The 21,583-nt window shown below is 33.8% G+C and overlaps 1 protein-coding gene across 1 annotated transcript in view; it reads right to left on the reverse strand.

The window, feature by feature from the left end:
• The window catches only part of LOC106665623 (protein cab-1), an 80,137-nt gene that overhangs the window by 13,225 nt on the left and 45,329 nt on the right, over nt 1-21,583 (reverse strand). Inside the window, exon 2 of the mRNA XM_014392157.2 lies at nt 15,222-15,275. Within this exon, the coding sequence (XP_014247643.1) occupies nt 15,222-15,275 (54 nt within the window). The remainder of the gene's footprint in view (nt 1-15,221; nt 15,276-21,583) is intronic.

Below are 21,583 nucleotides of genomic sequence, written 5' to 3' on the forward strand. Positions count from 1 at the left end.
AAATTTTTAACTCCGCTCTCGACTGTTAGTTTACAGGGGGAACTGGACTTCTTTATTAAGTGGTGTGAGCAGAATTGTCTTCCTTTGAATAATAACAAATGCAAATAATTAAATTTACTAAAAATATCTCGTGAAGTTACCTCCAGAAAGAGGACTTAAGCAGTGTTCTGATGGACCAAATAACTTCTTTCAATGCAGGGTTCCATCTTGGTAGAGGTCATTAGACAAAAAAGACTAAATGATGGGTTCACCGAGCTTTCGGCACTGCCAAAGTGCCATCAGGGCATTCCCGAGGATGAAGAAAACGATTAATATGAGAAACTATTATACAAGTGTTTTGAGTTTAAGGCTATGGAGGACATGGCCAGCATAAAATATTTTGACGGTGAAATCAGACATCTCGCTAAAAATCCGTTTGACTAAAGGTCCAACTATTTTTTTGTTCTGAATAGCATATTCTTTCAGGTACTTTTGTGATTACCTGAGAATGAGAACCACTTGACCTTTCGTTGGTTGATGAGCTAGCTCGAGATGGGGAATTGGTGTCCGAGTGGATCGAAGTCACGATAGCTCAAGCGGCGTATTGAGCCGAAGATCGTGAGTTCGAATCCCGCTCTTGACACTGACTTTTTCATTTCAACAAATACCTTTCATAAAAAGATTAATTAATTGAAAGAAGTCATTTGGTCAATTAGACCACAAAACATAATAGATTTAATACGTAAAACGAAGTATATATTCACTAACAGCTCTCCGTGGCTACTTATATGTCGCCGAGAATCGAATCCTGATCACACATTTGAAAAATGGCAAAAAGGAGAGAAAATTGGAAAGGTTGTAGATTACGATGGGGAGCTGGTGTCTGAGCGGGTCGAGGTCACGATAGCTCAAGTGGTTAGAGCAGCGGCATATTGAGCCAAAGATCTTGGGTTCGAATCCCGCTCGTGACACTAACTTTCTCACTTCAACCAATACCTTACATAAAAAGATAAATTATAGTGAAACTCCTTTAAAGGTCATCCATGGGGTCAGTACTTAAGCCCTATTTCAGGAGGTATCTTCTAAAAAGAGATTTTTATTATCTGATAACATTGTAGTATGTAGATTTGAAGGTGGATTTTCAAAGACTTTATGATCTTTAAAAATTTTACTTCTTTCAACTTGTTAATCCAACTTTATTTCTCATTAAAAATATATTATTATCATGTGATTAATTTTTCTTGAAAACCTTTCGATTTACGACTAATTTTCTTATTTTCGATTTTTTTTAAATTGAAAATCTCTGCAAGTTTAAAATTCAAAGAAAAAAGTTTCATCCGGTTTAACCCTTTCTTTGAATTCGATAGTTTGTAGTAAAAATGTAATACAACGGCTCTCTCACCGAAAATAGGGATTATCTCCGATCACCCCACTATTGATTTTTTAATCTGAAAAAATCTTTAAAGTAGCAAAATATATCAAAAAATGATGTCAGGCTAGACAAGCAGAAATTTAAAAAATTTCTTTAGACAATGTAACTTTATAACGATTTAACCATGCATTCATTTTATATATTTGTTATTTATTTCAAATGTTACTTATTTTTTCAATGTTGTATGTTTTTTCCCCTGCCAGTCGGCATGTATGACCATTACGGGCACCTCGTATTTTTGAGATGGGGTAATTTCCATTTCTTCCCTACTCATATTATTATTCTTAGCTATTCAACACTTTATTCTTCTTATTAATTATTCATTATTAAGACTACAATTACAACTCACCTACATTTGATCTCTCTTGATTCCATTTTGCCCCATTTGCGATATTTGGTACGTACGGAAGAACAAATTTTCAGTTAGCAAGGCGCTTGAATAGATTAAAACCGTCGTGACAGATTGGTCGTGCAGGTTTAGCGTTGTCGAGCGCCGTGTTTTCCCGAGTATTTCATTTTATTTATTCTATTCTATTAATAAATTTACGTTTCGATGATATCAATAAGCTGGTTATTTATCATTAAAAAAGTATTATTATAAAATAATAATAAACATTATAAGAGAACACAACAGTTAAATCACTTTCATGTAATCAATTTTTCTGGGAAACCTTTCGATTTACTGGGCTATTTTTTATTTCAAATCTCTATAAATTTCAACTATCTTAAGAAATGTTCAGTCAATTTAATTTTTCTATTTTCTTGTAAAAATGTCATAACGCGGCTCTTCCACATGATGTCTGGACTGTGTCGGATCATTCCGCTATTACTACGAGACTTTTACTTTTATTAATTTGCTTAAATGTATCGTTCATTATTAATTAATTATTTTATATTTTATGTGTGGTGTTTAGTGACCAGCGTGATTGTTTGAAGATCGTGAGATGCTGTCGGGTGTGACGTAGGTTTTAGAAAAACATTTTCTTTATCGTGCCTACGTTCCGATCTTTATTGAGAGTGGCACTCTCAAGACGACACCCAATAATGACACATTTATACAGAAAACAAACACTTTGAGCCCTGAAGATGATCTTAATAAAGATCGAAACGTTGGCACAATAAAGAAAGTGTTTTTCTAAAACATACGTCACACCAGACCGCATCTCTCGATCTTCAAATAATTCTTCTTATGAATTATCCATTATTAAGACTACAAGTACAACTGACCTACATTTGATCTCTCTTGATTCCGTTTTGTCCCATTTGCGATATTTGGTACGTACGGAAGAACACATTTTCAGTTAGCAAAGCGCATGAATAGATTAAAACCAACATGACGTATCGGTCGTGCAGGTTTAGCGTAGTCGAGCGCCGTGTTTTCCCGAGAATATCATTTTATTTATTTTATTAATACATCAACGTTTCGATGACAAAACAAGCAGGTTATTTCTCATTAAAAAGATATTATTATGCAATAATAATAAACAATACAAGAGAACAACAGTTAATTCAATCTGATGTGATCAATTTTTCTGGGAACCTTTCGACTTTCTGGAATATTTTTTATTGCAAATCTCTGTAAAATTCAACAATCTGAGATATTTTTCAGCCGGTTAATTTTTTTTCTTTTGAAGTCGATAGTTTCTTGTAAAAATGTCATAACGCGGCTCTCCCCCCTGAAGTCTGGACTCATTCCGCTCTCACTACAAGACTTATAATTTTATTAATTTGTTTAAATGTATTGTTCATTATTTTTCTTTTTTTAACATCCATTATATTTAGTGGTCTATTGACCAAATCACTTGTTTCAATTTTACTTAATTTTTTTGTAAGATTTTGGTTGATATGAAAAAGCTAGTGTTCCATGTCATAATTTGAAAGGTTGTACGTTAAGATGGGGAGTTGGTGTCCGAGTGGATCGAAGGAAGGGTAGCTCAAGTGGTTAGAGAATCTATATTATCTTTTTATGTAAGGTATTGGTTGAAATGAAAAAGTTAGTGCCACGAGCGGGATTCGAACCTACGACCTTCTGCTCAGTACGCTGCTGCTCTAATCACTTGAGCTGATCATACTGCTCTAATCATAAAAAGATTAATTATAGTGAAACGTCTTTCGCTATAATTTCGTCAGCCATCGGGCCACTACTTAAGCCCTTTTTCAGGAGGTGTATTCTAAAAAGGGATTTTTATTATCTGATAACATTGCAGTATGTAGATTTAGAGGTGCATTTTCAATGACTTTACGATCTTCAAAATTTTTCACTTCTGGCATTTTGCTAATGCCTCCGCTAGGTTTACTAAACTTTTTGTCCGAAATAAGCACTAGTTTTCTTTTTTTATTGTGGGTTGTCCAGAAAATATTGCTCGTTTATGGGTATAATTCAGGTGGATTGCTTTAATCTGAGAGGAATACATTTCGTTAGTGATTGTTTCGACAGTTTTCAAGAAGCTGTAGTAAAACAGCCCAAATGAAGCCCGACAAATAGTCGCCATCCCTTTTTTTAATGATTTGGGATGGAGGCTTTGGAAAATTTGGTACGGTTTTTCCTTTGTTGGGCCATTCAGAACGTCTGTTGTTATAGTAGACAAACCACCTTTCATCACAAGTAATAATTGTATCCAGAAAAGGATTAGATTTTTTCACTTTTGTAAAAGGTGGTTCTAATCACAGATACGTTGTTTATAAATGGTCGTCAACCTAAAAATCTGTAAGTGGAATCACCTTTTACAAAAGTGAATCTACATACTCATTTCACCTCCGTCATTTCTAGGAAAGGTTCGTTTCTGTTTCGATAAAGAAGTATTGTGCAAACTTCATAACGATGATTTTTTTTTTTTTTTGGAACTCGTTTAACCTACGAGTAACCCAAATTTCGAGATTTAGATTTTTCACCTTTCACTGCCTTAAGTTGTCAGCAACAGACCGTTTGCTAACTGAAAGATTCTCTGCAAGTTCTCGAACAGTCGTTCTGGGATTTTCTTCGGCTAAAACTCGCAGAACATCATCATCTAAAGAAATCCTTCCTCGCCCTTCTTAGTCTTCAAGGCTCAAAATTCAAAAAGGTGGGGTTGAGATAGGAAGTTAGTGTCCGAGTGGATCGAATTCACGATAGCTCAAGTGGTAGAGCAGCGGCGTATTTAGCCGAAGGTCGTGGGTTCGAATCCCGCTTGAGACATTGATTTTTTTTCTCAACCAAAATCTTAATTAAATATTAGTACCAATAGCTTATCGATCCAAACAGAATAGTCCTAGGCATAGAACTCGAATTTGTTCGTCCAGATTGAAGCTGTATTCCCTAATTTTTAATTCGATAAAACTTTCTTCAGCCAATACACATACTACATTAAACGAAATTGTTCGATACCTTTTTATAAATCACAGATTTTGTTTTGTTTTTTTACGCTTTTTAATTTGTTGAACTTTTTGCCTAGTTCTTTACATCAGACTGGCGCAGCCTAGGTCAGTAGAGGCTGTATATCCTAGTCATAGTTTCACATGGTATGCTTTAGTACTCTTTAACTGAACGTGATTTAATAATTGAGAAGGTTTTTGACAAACGTGCTTAATTCCAGTTCAAGTTTTTCTCCTAATTGATATATATTTTTCCCTCTTATTTGAATATTTTTTGATTTGGTGGGTTGAATTTGATATGATGTTGGATCTTTTGCATATCGAATGATGTTTTCCCAAAAGGTAAAACTATCAGGCCATCCAAAAACGAATGATGACCCAAAATCACGGCTTATAAGGCCTTTTTTGCCGACGGATTCTTCTGTATTTGTCTTTAATGAGGCCAACCTTTCCCAAAAATAATCTTTCCCCAATATTCATTGGTTATCTTCTGTTATAAATGTTGTCGGTTATTTGCCAAATTTAGTTCTAAGGGAGCAACTATCGATTGTGGAACCCCCTAAAGCCGACAACCAATAGAATCCGATTTAAAATTTGTGTGTTGTCCTGTTTCCCAATTAGAGGCTTGGACGAATAAGAGAACTGGACTCCAACTTAAAAAAGTTTAATTTTTGAAGTTATTCTATGATTCTTTTAAACTTGATTTGATTCAAACTTGAATGAAGTTTTACTTGTTTTTATCGTCGAGTTCAATCATTCTTAAGTTCATTGGTAAAATAGATTTCAGATTGACAGTATTTAATTGTATTCAAGTTCGTTTTTATATAGTTATAGCTAGGCTAAATAACGTTTACATGATGTTCTGAAATTTTATTACTAATTATTTTATTACAGGGTCATCCGTCAGCTAGATCTTTTCAGCCCCGAGCGCATGCAAAGTACAACATACATTAAATACGCATTCACACGAATAAATACTTTCACATGTACATTGCGGTCATTATGTTCAGTAGGTGGAATACTCAATATTCCTCCATCGACTTGAACACAATAACAAACTAATCTAATTGGGGTCAATGGGGTACTTTTTTAAATATTCCGGCTTCGACTCAAACACGCATAAGCTCGAGAAGAGATAAAGATGCTATTTCACCATCAGCCCCTCTCCATTCACGCTAATAAATACACTCACTTATACAAAACAGAGAACAACAAAACGCATATTTTTTTTTATTATTTACGGCTACAAACAATAAAAAAATTCACAATACTTCTAAAAAGCGGAACTCGCTACTCTTTCCAAGAATCTGGCATGCCCACTCGTACCCTGTAAGGATCCAAGGAATGACACGCTTCAATTATGGGGAACCCATCGAGCAACTTTTCTCTGCATTACTACTTTATATTTTTTATCATTTAAAGTTCAAACTTCCGTGATCATTCACCGTTGTCCCACAATAAGTAATTTAAATATTTCTTGAAGTAAATTGCAGATTATTTTTACTTGTATTGTTAAAGTTTAGAGTTGAGGAGCTTATAAATTTATATTTGATATTTGTGGTGTATTATTATTATCGCGTGCAAAACGGTAAGTCGAAGGTTGGAACCTTTTAAAACTTGAAAAAAAAGAAGATTATTGATCTAAACCAAATGGGAGTTAAATGATCCTTTGATAAAACTAAGTTACATAAAAGAGGTTTTTTCGTACTTTTTCCGCTGCGTAAAAATTTTTTTTTTAAATGCATTACTTGTTTATAAAATCGGATTTGGTTCTTATGTAATGTTTTATAAGTTCATTCTGCCCACTGTTGTAATGTAAAACTATGTCCTCGTCATGGATTTTATTTATTTATATTCTCTTGTCTCGGATATAAATAACGATAAGGAAAACTTCCACTTTCCTGTCGATAACGGCCGGCAAATGTCGAAAAGGATTATCGCTCGTTAAAAAAAAAAAAAAATATCCGACGTCATTGTCAGAAAAGGATATTTTCACAATATAGGGGGATTTTTCGCTATATAAATCCGTGGAAAATGACAAGGTGAAAAATTATTGTTTCAACTCGATGGGAAAGGGATAATAATTTTTTTTTCACACTGGCACCAATTGCGCGTTAAGTGAAGTAAATTATTGACTATTTTTTCGTCTCCCTACGGTTTCTTGTTTAACTGCCGGCCACGTTTCCACGTTTTAACGAACGTCAGTAACACGGAATGTGTATAAACGTGATCTCAATACAAATGAAACGGATCGATATCAAAAAATTTCTTTATAATGGATATTACAGTTAAGTTGAAGGTTGTTCAGCTGTGATTAATTAAAGCTTATTTAAAAAAAAGAAATGCTGAAACAGAAAAAATTTCATTTCACAATATTATTGTGCGTCTCGTAAGATATCTTATCAAAACTTTACCCTGCTCGATATATTGAGCGGATTATAAATAAACTATAAACAACATAACAACTCTAAAACAGTCCTAATCTAAATAATCCTAAATTCTACATAGAAGTCTGAAATACCCATTATGGATTTGCATATGTCTATTCTTGCCCTAAAAGGTAAATCGTTCGACCTAAGAGACATGTCATGAAATGTTTAAATCAGATATTATTTATTTCCAAGAAAACCTATATAAAACAGAAATGTTAAAACATTTTACTGGCATCTAAACCAGTTTAAGTGCATGTAAATGATCAACGTGATTAAAATAATTTTCTAATGGGAAATCTAAGACATTTTAAATGGTTAAATTCTCTTAAATTATTTTATTTTGTACAATATTAACAGTATTAACTTTGTGGTATAAAAGAAAGGTTTAGATGGACTCATAAAAGGCAAAAAAATTAGATCATAAATCATACAGGCTAGCTCAAAGGCCTCTTTTATTAAAGCAAGACTTAGCGTTATGGCCGCACCTGCATAGAATACTTTTTTCATTTTTTATTATAAATATTGTGTGGCTTTTCCCAAACAGTAAAAATAGTTGACGACCCTGAAAAAGTATGTATACCTTGGGAAACATTAAAGAAAAACGATTTATTGAGCCTCATCACAGTTACAATTTAAACAAATGATATGAAGTGCGTTAAAAAAAATTCAAAATATTTCGATAATCAATGAGTTGAACTTCGTTTTTCTAACTAACAAGTTCGGCCTATGCTTAATTACTCCGTCTAGTTCAAGGGTAAAGACCTTCAATCAAAATCAAGTCCGCTCATTCAATTGGAAACAATTAACTAACGGGACTTTTTCTAAATGAAGGGAGTTTCACACGGGAAAGAATTAATTTAACTTTAGTGCAAATTTTGTACTTTTATAATTAATTCAATAATTCAATTTAAAACTTATTGTTCAACTTTTAGCTTTGTAAAAGGCAGCAGAACGAAATGATGAGTTTTGAAATACAATTGTTTCAGTTAAGTGGATTTAACGTGTGCTTTCAAACGTCACTAACAGGATAAATAATCATTAACACGTTACAATGCTTTATTACTCGTTTATTATTTTCTGGCTATGAAATAAAGCTTTCGTTCGATTGTTTTAAAACAAATGTGTATAAATATTTAATTGTGACTTTATTTTAGCTTTTAGAACTCTCTCATTAACAAAAATATTAAACAATAAATATTGTTTGGAAGTAATGTTGACTCAGTATAATTTGATGATAACTTTTATTATGTTAGGAAAAGCACATTTAAATATTTATGATTCTTCGAAAACCCTCGATCCGCTATGTTTCCAGTTAATCCTCATCAGATATTCAAACTTACTTCAACACAGATTTAACCAGGAAATTGTCAAGCACAAGAACAGATTTAGATTATTGCAAAAGTGCTTTTAAGTTATTTTATTTTTAATAAAAGTGAACACAATAAAATTGTTTTTGTGCAATAAATAAATTTATAAAGACCATCTGGTTTATGCACGAAAAAATTGCCAACTTTGCAAATGGATATTTTCTCAGCCTTTTAAGTCACAGGTCTGTCCTTGGTCTCATTTCTTACGCCGAACAAGATGGTTTTTTAAATGTTTTACTAGCTTTAGTCATTCATCAGTAAATTCAAAAATTCGAGAATATCTTTCAATTAATTAAGGTTTTTAGTTGAGATAAAAAGTCAATGTCACGAGCGGGATTCGAACCCACGACCTTCGGGTAGATACGCCGCTACTCTACCATTTGAGCTATCGTGACTTCGATCCACTCGGACACTAACTTCCCATCTCAACCCCACCTTTTGAATTTTCCCTACTTTTTGCCATTTTTCAAATGTCGTGTAATTTATTTGATTCTCGGCGACAGAATTTTTTTTCTCAACTAAAAACCTTAATTAATTGAAAGATACAAGAGGACCACGAAAACTAGTGAATTTGATAATATGTTAATTTTTGCACTTTTTACGAAAATTTCAAATCGAGCTGGACCGGCGCTCTTTAAGAATCGATAGGAAATTTTAAAAAGCTTTCAATTGGTCAATTTCCACTTTGCCCGATTTCTCAACAGTTTTCGAGTCATTCGCGATTTTTGGCAAAAAATGTGCTCATGAAAAAACCCATCACTCTCTCTCCCGATTTTACCATATATAAACCTATTGTTTTTAAAAAGATAGTTCCTACTTACAGTAAGTTTTTTGCAACGATCCGGATTTCGAGCCTTTTATCTCATCATCAGGTTGTAGAAGTCCTTCAACCTGATGATGAACTAAAAGGCTCGAAATCCGGATCGTTGCAAAAAACTTACTGTGAGTAGGAACTATCTATTTAAAAAGGATTGAACACCACACTCACTCCATCATTTATCATTTTTAAACCTATTGTTTCAATTCGTTATTCGAAGCCAAACTGCTAACGAACAATTGAGAAATGGAAAGGAAAAGTTGAATTTCTGTGAAGATGTAAACATTTAATGGTTAACTGTAAACTTAAATGGTTAAATTTTAAAAAGCCATCATGTTCAGTGTAATATTTTCTAAAAAATGACACCTAGCGCAGGTCTGTAACTTAAAAGGCTTAGAAAATATACATTTCCAAAGTGGGCCATTTTTTCGTGCAAAAGCCAGGTGGTCGGTTTTTTTGACGGTCAGTGCATAATGGCTTAATGAAGCGTATTCAAAATTAGAATATTGATCTTTTGCCAATGAGGCCAGTTCACACAGATAAGCAAGCATGAAATGAAGAATTTTTATTTTCAAAAAGGAAAGAGTTATATTTAAGATTGGTACGATCAGTGGATAAAAAATTGCAATGTAGAAATTTATTTGAGGAATCATTTCCGTATTTGATAGTTCAGAAGAATCAACTATATTCTGTAAAAATTACATAAAGTTGGTTTTGCATAATTTGTTCAACCTATTTCTTCGTTTTGCTCTATCAGACTTGTAGATAACCATATTACTAATTTAGCTGGATGATAGTTTCAATTATTTATTCATTTTATGTAAGGTCGTGGTTGAGATGAAAAAGTTAGCGTCAAGAGCTGGATTTGAACCCACGAACTTCGGCTAGGTGGGTTCGAATCCCGCTCTTGACGCTAACTTTTTCATCTCAACGAAGACCTTACATAAAAATAATAATTAATTGAAATAATTAATATGGTCAATTAGACCACTAAACATAAATGGATTAATACTTTATAATAATGATTATTTCAATTACATATAAACTGCTGTGCTTTAGAAGGTTCCTCAAACCGCATTGTAGTAAAAATTATCACATAATAAAATCATCTTTTTCAAAGAATGGAGAAAACCAGTTGGCAAATTAATATAAATTGGGTGATAAAATTTTATTTCGGGGTGAAATCTCTACTCCTTTTCACGGTTGACGTCACGTCGTCCTGGAGACGGCTTCAGCCGATCATTTTTCTTTGTTCCTCCCAGAGAAACTATATAAAAACACCGTTGAGCCGAATGAATAGGTGTTGACGAAGACGATTCCATCGCGATGAGGGGAAGACCTCGGGGGGGGGGGGACCACCCTACTTCTTGATGACACAACCCATTTACAAATATGTCATCAAGGCACGAACTGAAAATATTCGTGTTATCGACCCTGACTGTTAACAACTATCTAAAAATGCAGGAATGACATTGAAGCGAAGAAATTTTTATTCGTGTTTATATATGTACATTGATAGACAGCGTGATTTTAACGTTTTTGGAAACATATAAATTTTATTTTTTTCTAGTCTCTCATGAGTCAAAAAATATTGCTCTAACCCTCGAGGATATCTGGATCTATTTAAAATAGTAATATAATCAGCGATGTACATTTGGGAAGGTTTTTTCGATGCTGAATTCAATTTTTAGATTTTCAAATTTTTAAGAAAGGTGATCGGACCAATTCTGAAGTCTGATATTATTGATCAGGTCAAGAAAATCTCTGTGCCTTCCTAATAGGTTAGCAGCGCGGGTTTTTGACTGAATTGGACATCTAACATAATCATTTATAAGTAAATAATTTTTGTCATGTTGGTAAATCTTTTATGTATTTTTTTAAAATTTAGAAATCGTGAGATGCGGTCTGGTGTGATGTAGGTTTCAGAAAAACATTTTCTTTATGTTTTGATACGATTGACCATTTTTTCCACCGAATTTTTGATAAGCTTGGAGACAAATTTTGCCTTGGATTCGGCCCTATCTTTCCAATAGAAATCTCAAGGCAAAGTTTAGAAATAGATTGTCGAGAATGATTTGTGCAACCTTCTGTTTTTTTGTCATGCATCACTTTGGACCACTCATGTTTTTAATTTTCATCAAAGTCCTGTATGCAATTTAAAGGCAACTCCAACTATTAGTGAATAATAATATCCTTTATTGTTTTGTAATATTGCAGTCTTCTGTCAATAAAGTATCCACTGAACCGATTCTTAGGTGTGAATATTGCGATTCAGAAAAAAAGAAGAAGGAAAAGGCTTTGATTATAACCTTTCAATCAGATTTTCTTAGGGGCTTTGTGCTTTTTTCGTTATTCTTTAATTACAGAAATGACGATTGTTTCATTTTTCTCGTTTCTTTTTAGAGAGAAAACCGTATTATTTACGGAAAACTAGTAAGTTGAGGTTATTGAACATTATTATCTCATTAAATCCATTATATTTAGTGGTCTGATTGACCAAATTACTTCTTTCAATTAATTAATCTTTTTACGTAAGGTCTTGGTTGAAGAAAGTTAGTGCCACGAGCAGGATTCGGACCCAGGAACGTCGGCTCAATACGCCGTTGCTCTAACGACTTGAGCTATCGTGACGTCTAGAAGTACGGTAGCTCAAGTGGTTAGAGCAATGGCGTATTGAGCCGAAGGTCGTGGGTTCGAATCCCTCTCATGACACTAACTTTTTCATTTCAACCAAGACCTTACATAAAAAGATTATTATATCAATATAAATCTAAATCTTTTCTAATATAAAGAAAGCCTAAGACTATAGGAGAATGTTATTTCTGCTTCCTTTAATTAATTGTTTTTTTAGCTTTTAAACTTTTGAAAGGTTAAACTCAATATTAAACCCTCCCCCTTTTAGGGGTTGTTGACCGAAAATCTTTTATAGGAGGGTGAAATACGGCGAGTTTTAATTTAATTTTAAGTTCACAATCCTATTAATCTCCTTTTTGTAAACATCGAAGAAAATATAATTTATATTTTTAATCATAAATATCTAAAGCAGAGATTACAAGTTCTTAATGAAAGAGTGGATAAAATTTGGCACCTTCTAAAAAATTTTACGTAGCATAAACTGACTAGTGAGATAGACTCAAACAAAACACGATTAATAATCCGGTATAGCAAGCAATTCTAATGAATGTCTTAGCGTGTTAATGGCTTTTCAGAGCCCTAACTTTCCTCCCGACCCTATTGTTCTCTAAATAAAACAATTGCTAAGAGACTTAGCCTCATCAACAAATAATGCTGGTTAAAGCGCATGATTCAATAACGAGGTTGATCTGTTGGCCAAAAACAAGCAGAACTTAAAGGGCAAGACACACAGTAACTATCGTCACCAGACATTCGTGCCCATAATTCAGCTGTTATAAGAAAATATTGGCAAAACGAGTGCGGACGTTTAAAATATTCCAGAGGTAAATACTATGCCAGTATTCAACCTTCCATCCAACCCTTGTGGTTTACAAAGATCTATAGATCCAAAAGCATTTTAACCCAAATCGGCTCCCCCGTATTTATTTAGGGTTGAGGTACGATAAATGTTGCGAGTGTGATGGGTAGAGCCGAATCAGACTAGCACGCTCTCTTCTCTGGGTAGAAACTAACTTTTTGACAACCTCAAAATCCCCCTCCCAACCAACATACAAATTTGGTCGTTTGGGCTGGGTGTAATTTTTCCCAGAGCAGTAAGTGAATATGGACTTTGCCATAAAGTTATACTTGGTTATTATGCACATCTTACTAAAACGCTCGTATAAAATAAAAAAGAAACAGGCTGGGCAGAGTCGCTGAGGCGGGTGCCTGCGGCGGCGGGGGACTGCCGAAAACAAAACAAAAAGTTAATTAATTAATTAAAAAAATAATCCGTTATGTGGAACCAGTTCGATCTGGAAATTCCTTTTGTATTAGCTCGCTAATCCTGGCCACGAGCTTAAGCCATGTAAGCTGGAAAGCAAAGCAGAGGGATTTATTTTGAATCACCTGAAGCTTTTCAATGTTGGAGTCGCATGTTTACTCAATAAGCATAGGCATTCGTAAAGAATATTTTCCTCAGTAGGGACTCCTCTGAGATAAAATAAATATAATAATACTAAAAACTAAATTTAATTCCTTGCCGGCGGTTGAGGGTTTTAAATTGCTAGATATCCCACCGTGGGCGTTACCTACTGTCACAATTATCGAAGATCTGGCCTTGTTGAACAAAAGAGAAACACCTTCTCTGATGATCAAGGGAAATTCTTGCGAATTTTAAATAACTAGCCCAATTATAAAGTTTTTTATACCGATGGGTCTAAAAATGAAATTGGTGTAGGGTGTGGGATATTTGCTGATGAGTATAACTTCAGCTGGTCTCTATCGAATGAGGCTAGCGTATACACAGCTGAACTTCATGCAATCAGAAGATCATTGAGCATTATAAAGGAATCGCCTGGAATTTGTAATGCCATTATTTGCTCTGATTCGAAAAGTAGTCTCGAAGCAATCAAAAATAATTTCTCGGTTGACCCTTACATCTTAGAAATTCACAAATATCTCTATGAAATCAGAACACTCAACAAACATGTGATATTTGTTTGGGTTCCTAGTCATGTCGGCATTTCTGGAAATGAAAAAGCTGATCAACAGGCAAGAAACGCTGCAAACCATCCACAAAGAACAGATCAATTTCCTCTCCGTCCAGATGATATAGTCGGTTATGTTAAAAACATTATCAAACGAAAGTGGGCGGCAAGATGGAATGTCTGTAGAGATAGTATGAAAGAAATTAAGCCAGTTGTACATAAGTGGCCAACTGAGGAACTTGAGAGAAAAGAACTTGTGATTCTCACTAGATTGCGAATAGGTCATATCAGGCTAATCCATAATAGGCTTTTAATAGGCAACAACCTTCCAACTTGTCCTCGATGTACGCGAAGTGGAGAACGCACCATTTTGACAGTAAAACATATTTTGGTCGACTGTCCCACTTTACAACCCTTTAGGCAAAGGCTCAACCTTTCGAGTGATTTACAGGAGTTACTGGGTCCCCAGTGTTTCTTTCGAAGAGCACTTTTCAGCTTTCTCAAATTTATTGGAATTTATAATGAGATTTAGGCCTTTTCCCAAATTGTTATACCATTGAATGCCTTCTAATGTTTGAATAAAAGTTGTGCGTACAAGATTTCAGAAGTTTTTGAGGCTGCCGGAGCGGAAAAATGAAATGGAGGAAAATACAAATTGCGGGGGAATAAACTGCAATGCCCAAAATCGCAATTTAAATAAGAAAAATAGCTCCCTCAAAAGAAAAAGAAATGTTATTGTGTTTTATTTCTTATTATTGTTATGTAGAATTAGTTATCATATTTGAATGGAAGAATAAAAGGATAAGGATGAGCTTATACTCATGCTGAGACTGTTGCTAGTCTGACTCCATTATTATTATTAGCCATTCAAGCCTACGGGGAATTTTTAAATTATGGAACAAAAATTCACAATTCTAATTAAAAAAAGAAACAGAAATAAGTTTTATAATTTTATTAAATTTTATGCAATTTAAAATGGGAATTTTGTATACATTTGGCCGTCCGAATTAAGAATTTTAAAAAGAAAAATTAAAGCTTGGATGGCAATAGGATAAATTTGATGACGAGTGAATGTTTTGAGTCAGAGCTTTATAGCACTCAGAAGAGATATAGCTAACCTAAGATAGAAGGTTTGGATGTTTGGGTGTGAAATGACCTTAGCCGTTAAAACGCCCTTAAAAATTAATAATAACTAAATTTAAAAATGCTTTCTTCATAGAAAAATATCACAAAGCTCACCTTTGTTTCTCCACATGAAATCGCCCTCGTCGTACCATGGTGTACTTTTGAATTCTGAAACAAAATAAATAACTGGTTAAATTCAGCCCATGGGCCAAGTTTCAAAATATGGTAGCCAAAAAGGAAATAAATTCGTATATTTTTTAACTCCAAACTTGTCGAGTGCTTAAATCGCCGATTGACTCTGGGGAAATATTTACAAGATTAAATTAAAGTTAATCCCGGACATGGAGGCATAGAAGGAAATTCGTTACAGTCCTTGGCCTTTGAAATGGTCGTGCAAAAATTAATTATGTCAATCTGTAAACCTACCCGGATCCAGAGTAATCGTGGGTGGTAAGAAATTAACAGGCCGACCAACCAGAAAAAAAAAACCAACCCTCACACATGTAGATACTGACTGCACCGGATGTGTGCTTAAGTTGAAACTGGAAAAATGGCTTGCGAAAGAAAAACTCAAACACTGGACAAACAACCAGCCAAGAGATGTCTAAATATGTCAAAAAGGAAGGGGAAGAAAGTCCTCTTTCGCTCTCAGCAGGCGGTATTTGATAAAACTTATAAGCCTCTATATCCATTGCCTTGGAAAGACAGGAGACATAAATCCTTTGTGATTGCGAAGCACAATTCCGGTTACAAGGCAATTCTCACATCAAAAGAGTTGCGCAAAGAAGCACCAAGGAAAGTTCTTAGCTTTATCTTTGGCAATGTAGGGCTATAATTTATAGAAGTTCCACAATAGATCTATTTAGGTCTATTTAGGAGGAAAGGATTTGTATAATTAATCTTTTAAAAAAAATCGGTCCATTTATTCAATTTTTGAATAAATAATCGCTCAAACATCCCACCCCTATTTTAATATAGTACTGTTGTTTGATATCAGTTTAAAACAGTATCATTTCGCCCACTGTTTACGGTGTAATTCATCTCTTTTTAAAGGCCGACAAAAGAAAAAAAAAAAGAAAGGAATTCTCTACTGCAAATGTGCTTTGAAGTCGGCTGTATTTACCAGAAAAGAGATCTCGTACTTGAATTTCCTTTATTTAAAGCCTACGCAACGGTTGAATTTAATACCAGTCTTTTTTCATGCAAAAGTTCAATCCAAAAGTAAATACTTTTCAGAACAGGCCCGCTTATTTCAATTATTATTATTTTTTTTTTTTTAATATTGCATCTTTATATTACTGAGATAAAATATGTTACTTTTTAAACGTAACTCTCAGACAATTCTCTCGTTCATCTTTGGTTTTTGAACAATTTCTTTTCTTTCTAATTGGGTCTGAACGCCAATTAATTTCCTCAATGATTATGAAATTTCCTTTGCTCGTCAAAGTCACTAAGTTTATTAATGCAAATGATCACAACTTCAAAAGCAAGTAAAAACAAAAATGTAAACCTTCCTGAAGTATCTAATTAAAAAATAATAAAGAAAGCTTCTTGATAAAGTAAAACAGAAATGTTTTAAGATGTTTAAAATGAGTTTTATTTAATAATGTTTTCATAAGAAGATTAAAACAAGATAACTTCAAACCACGACAAATATTTTAAAGAAAAACGATGTCGAGGTCAAGAACGAGGTAGTTTAGAAAAACACGTTTTTCATTTTGTTGTCGACGTTTCGACCTTTATTCGGGTCATCTTCAGCGCCTGGGTGAATTACAAAACATGTTGAATGGAAAAATACAATACAGATGTAAATATAAACTTCGGTGGTGTGTGAAATTGTTGTGAATTTGTATTCTTCTGTCTGTCTGTAGTCAATTTCTTGTAACGGGCTCCGAAAAAATGAGACCAATTTTTATGAAATGTTCAGAGATTTTGCGGGTTTGGTTCTAGATCCCCTATGAATTTCATCCCAATCGGATCAACGGTATCGCATGCACGGCTATATCTCCGAAAACATTTGTCGGATTCTTATGACATTTTCAGGGATTGTGCGGGTTCCTTCTTATATGATCTCGTATGAATTTTATTCCAAACAGATTGACATATCGGCATGCACATAATGTGAGGAAGCTAGGAAGCCCACCCACTTAGCGGACGTTTTTACCCCGTGATTTTTTTATTTTATATAATTCGAGACGGATGAGAAAAACAAGAACAGAGAATATGCAAGAAGCTTTGTCCGTTACAAGTGGCAGACTTGATGACTTTGCGAGTTACGCATTCAAATGAATCTTGTCCTTTGTCTTTTACAATGTGACAAAGCTGGGACGTAATCATTTTAAAACGATCAGGCGACGTAAACAAGATTTTACGTAATTCGATGCGCGCTGTGAAATGTTTACGCTCTTTTTTTCACCTCCGTTACGTCATACAACAGTTAATATTTCGTCGAGCGTAGGGTTTGACATCACAAAAATCACTCATTGACAAAAAGTGCCACTTTTTTATATTGTTCCAAATTCATGGGTTTTTTACACATTTTTTATATAGGAAGATTTCTGAGCAATTAAATATGTGTGAGTGAAACAGAGAACAAGTGAATAAATAAGTGAGAGTGTGAGAGAATGAGTACGAATGATTGAATGAGTGAGCGCAAATTCTAGAGAGAATTTCTGTGTGTAAGGAAGATTGAGTTATACATCGGAAATCGAAAAAAATAATTGAGTAAGTGGATGAGAACATGTGAGTGAATGGGTCGTACGAAAAGAGTGAATGAGTGTTTTCAAGGAGGTTTCTTGGTGAGTATGAATGTGTGAACAGGTGCGTGAGAAAATGAGTAAGTGCAGTTTCTAGAGAGAATTTCTGAGAATGTGTGTGGAAGATTGAATGATAAATCGAACAAGTGAAACAATAATTGAGATGATATCAATTAATTATTCTTTTTATCTAAAGTCTTGATTGAGATGAAAAAATTAGTGTCAAGAGCGGGATTCGAACCCACGACCTTCGGCTAATACTCCACTGCTCTAACCATTTGAGCTATCGTGACTTTGACCCTCAGACACCAATTCGTCATTTCGACCTACTTTCGAATTTTCCCTCTTTTTGCCATTTTTCATTGGCGAATGAGTTCGAATAACCCTCGTGGCACTACATTTTTTATCTTGGTCAAGACCTTAGATAATAAGAATAATTAATTGGAATAATAAATATGGTCAATTATGATCCATATATGGATTGAGATAAGTGAATGTGAACGTGTTAGAGAAGGGTCTATAATTAAGTGAGTGAATGAGCGTTTCTAAAAAGATTCTGAGTGAGTTTGTTTGAATGTAAAAGAAAACTGAATTAATAAGCGTGTAAGGGATTGACTACGAATGAGTGAACGAATGAGTGAGTGCGTGTTCTAAAAAAAAGTTTGTGTGTGTGAGTGTAAGATCAGACAAGTGACTAAATGAGAGTGTAAGCAAATGAGTGGTAATAGTTGAATAACTGCGTGAATGAATGAGTGCACGTTCTAGAAAGAATTTGTGAGTGTATATGGAATATTAAATGATAAATTGAACAAGCCAATTGATAATTGAGTAATTACGTGGGAGAAAATGAGTTCGATGGTGAGATTGTGCAGAATGTATACATTTTGGGCAATACAAACTTATTAAAGTGTTGCACGTTTTGTTTATTTTTAAATTTTACTTATCAACATTACGTAATTTTTCTTCATTAGGCTCAAAGCGAGGATTATTGATTTAATACTATAAAAAATTTGTTATCTGTTTAAGTTCGCTTTATTAATTTAACAACCATGTTTATGTAAGGGTTCAGAGTCTTTAGCATCTATTTAAAATATTCCCTTTCATAAATAAACGTAATATTGATTCTTCGATATCTTTTGTTGATAAAACTATTAAAAGAAAACAAAATGGCTTACACGGTTGCAAAGTTGGAGGCGTAATACATAGCCTAGCCTTTAGCTTGAAAGTTTTCCTCTTAAAATCGCACTTCCAACGAGTTCGGCCCCGGCCGGCAATAAGTTAGCTAGATGAGCCTACGGCCAGATTAATAAAGTTCATTTTCCTCTGTTTACCTAACTTTTTCCTAATGACATTACACTCGATAATGAAAGGTTCCTAAAAGTACAAACACCCTTGGAGGAAATCAGCGCAAAATGGATAAATCTTAAATTTTGTAAATTGCTCGACAAGGTAATTTGATTATCGGATCGTATTGTATTTTTTATTTTTAAAAAAATAACGAGGTATATTTTAAATTTTGAACGTTTCGTTCTTAAGTAAGGTTAAAATGAATTATTACATATGGAAAACAAATCTATTGTCCAGACAGGTCTTCTTGCAATATATAGTAGCTAAATTTGTACTGAAGTATGTTAAAAAAAAAATATTAAAAAATCTCAAATGAGTGAATGAATGGATCAAAAAAATCTGTTTACAAAAACTGAAAAACAAAAATAGTACATAGAAAAACACAATAAACAAATAAACAGTATTATATACTTTTTAACTGTGAAAGGCCCCATTCCAATAAATATAAAACAATAAAATTAAATACGGGCTTCAGCACATTAAAGTAAATTAAAAATGTCCGATTTAATAATTAAATTCATCAATAAAAATCTGCGGTGGCTACTTGGGATGCAAGCTGTAAAGGGCTTTCAATTTATTTCTTATTTATCAAATCGATATATTCATCTTTGGTCAATTTAATTTTACCGAAGTACATAACTCTGAATTCCGCCAGAATCGAAATAATATGAATATCTTCTTTTGACTCTTCGTTGCATAAAGAGCAGCCAACTTCCAGCCCCGGCGGCTAACTTGAAGTTAAGATCCAGAAGTCCTCTGCTTACTTTCATTATCATTCGCATAAAATGAAGGTAATTATTATGACTAAGTTAATGTTTGTTCTTTAAATTCAGGTCCAAAGATTTGTAACATACCCAAAATTGAGATTCTCGTTCTTTTGTCGGAAATTCTTCAACTCATTTTTAATTTTTTAAATTCTTCAATTGATTGAGTTTCTTATTTTGATTATTAAATTATATTTTTACACTATAGCCAACCTGAAATCGGTAAACCTTACCAAAATTATATTTGTTTTTGTCTTTTGTCTTGCTGTTGTGTTTTCCCGCACTGAAGGAAAAGAACACCCCCGAGACCGTCACATGAGTGGGAGGATTAAAAAAAATCCGATAAATAATTGACAACCCATCCAAAATAGGGGATATTTCTAAAGGTAAGGCTTCTACGAAACGGGAATAAAAAATCTGAGACAATCGGAAGATATCCCAGTCGTTGCATGAAAGACGAGAAGTCATGGGATGAGAAAACTGAAGGAAGATGAAAGAAACCATGAAAAAAAGGAAGATCCAGAAGATTTTTCATACAGTGCAGGGATATAAGAAATTGTTCAAATAATATGAAAACAAATAAATAAAGAATAAAAGAAACTTTGTTTTTATCTCAACAATTAAGAACTATCTATTCAAATTCCAACTATCACGGATTTTTTAATATATGTAATTATTTTTTACTTGCTTCTAATGCCTTCATTTTTAAATTTTTGGAGTCAAATTAATCACAAATATATGCTAAATAACATAAAACAAAACGTGTGGTGATTAGTGACCGTTAGTCGACGATTATTCGGAATACTTTGAAATACTTTGATTGAATATAAAAAATATTTTTTTGTATAAATTCACTTTTTTTCACATCCTACATGTACTTGTTAAATGTAAACAATGTTTATAAATCCCAGGCTCTGAAGATGATCTCAATAAAGATTGAAACGTTGGCACGATAAAGAAAATGTTTTTCTGAAACCTACATCACACCAGTCAGCATCTCACGATTTCCGAATAATCATAAAACAAAACACGGCACTCACAACACGACACGCAAGAATGGCACAATTACACAGAAGACAAACCCTTTGAGCCCTGAAGATGATCTCAATAAAGTTCGAAACGTTGATACGATAAAGAAAATGTTTTTCTGAATCCTACATCACACCAGTCCGCATCTCACGATTTCTGAATAATCATAAAACAAAACATTAGTTTGATTTCTTTTGTTTTAATGTCTTGGGCCGATTCTTCTTAACATAATTGATTAGCCATAAATTTGGCTGTTGACTGAGAATAAAAAATAAAAATAAATAAATAGGCTTTTTTATTGGTTTATTCAGTTTGTAATTTTCTCTATATAATGCAATATTGCAAAGTAAAAAATAAAACATACTTTTTGAACCAGACCCGAATTTCGAGCAAAGGCATCTCTCATCTCTGTCCATTTTTCTCTTTACATGGGACACACGTGGAACGATCCGGCTAAGGCCGGGACATCCCGACTTCCGGCCGGGCCCCTTACGCTAAAAACGCCATAAAAAATATGATTAAAAGGAAATGGCAGCGACGGTATGCTGGATCGATAGAAATAAATGGCCTCGTGGAATCT

This window comes from Cimex lectularius, unplaced genomic scaffold (assembly GCF_000648675.2).
Source record: "Cimex lectularius strain Harlan isolate CLEC.00 unplaced genomic scaffold, Clec_2.1 scaffold1, whole genome shotgun sequence".
Lineage (NCBI taxonomy): Eukaryota > Metazoa > Arthropoda > Insecta > Hemiptera > Cimicidae > Cimex > Cimex lectularius.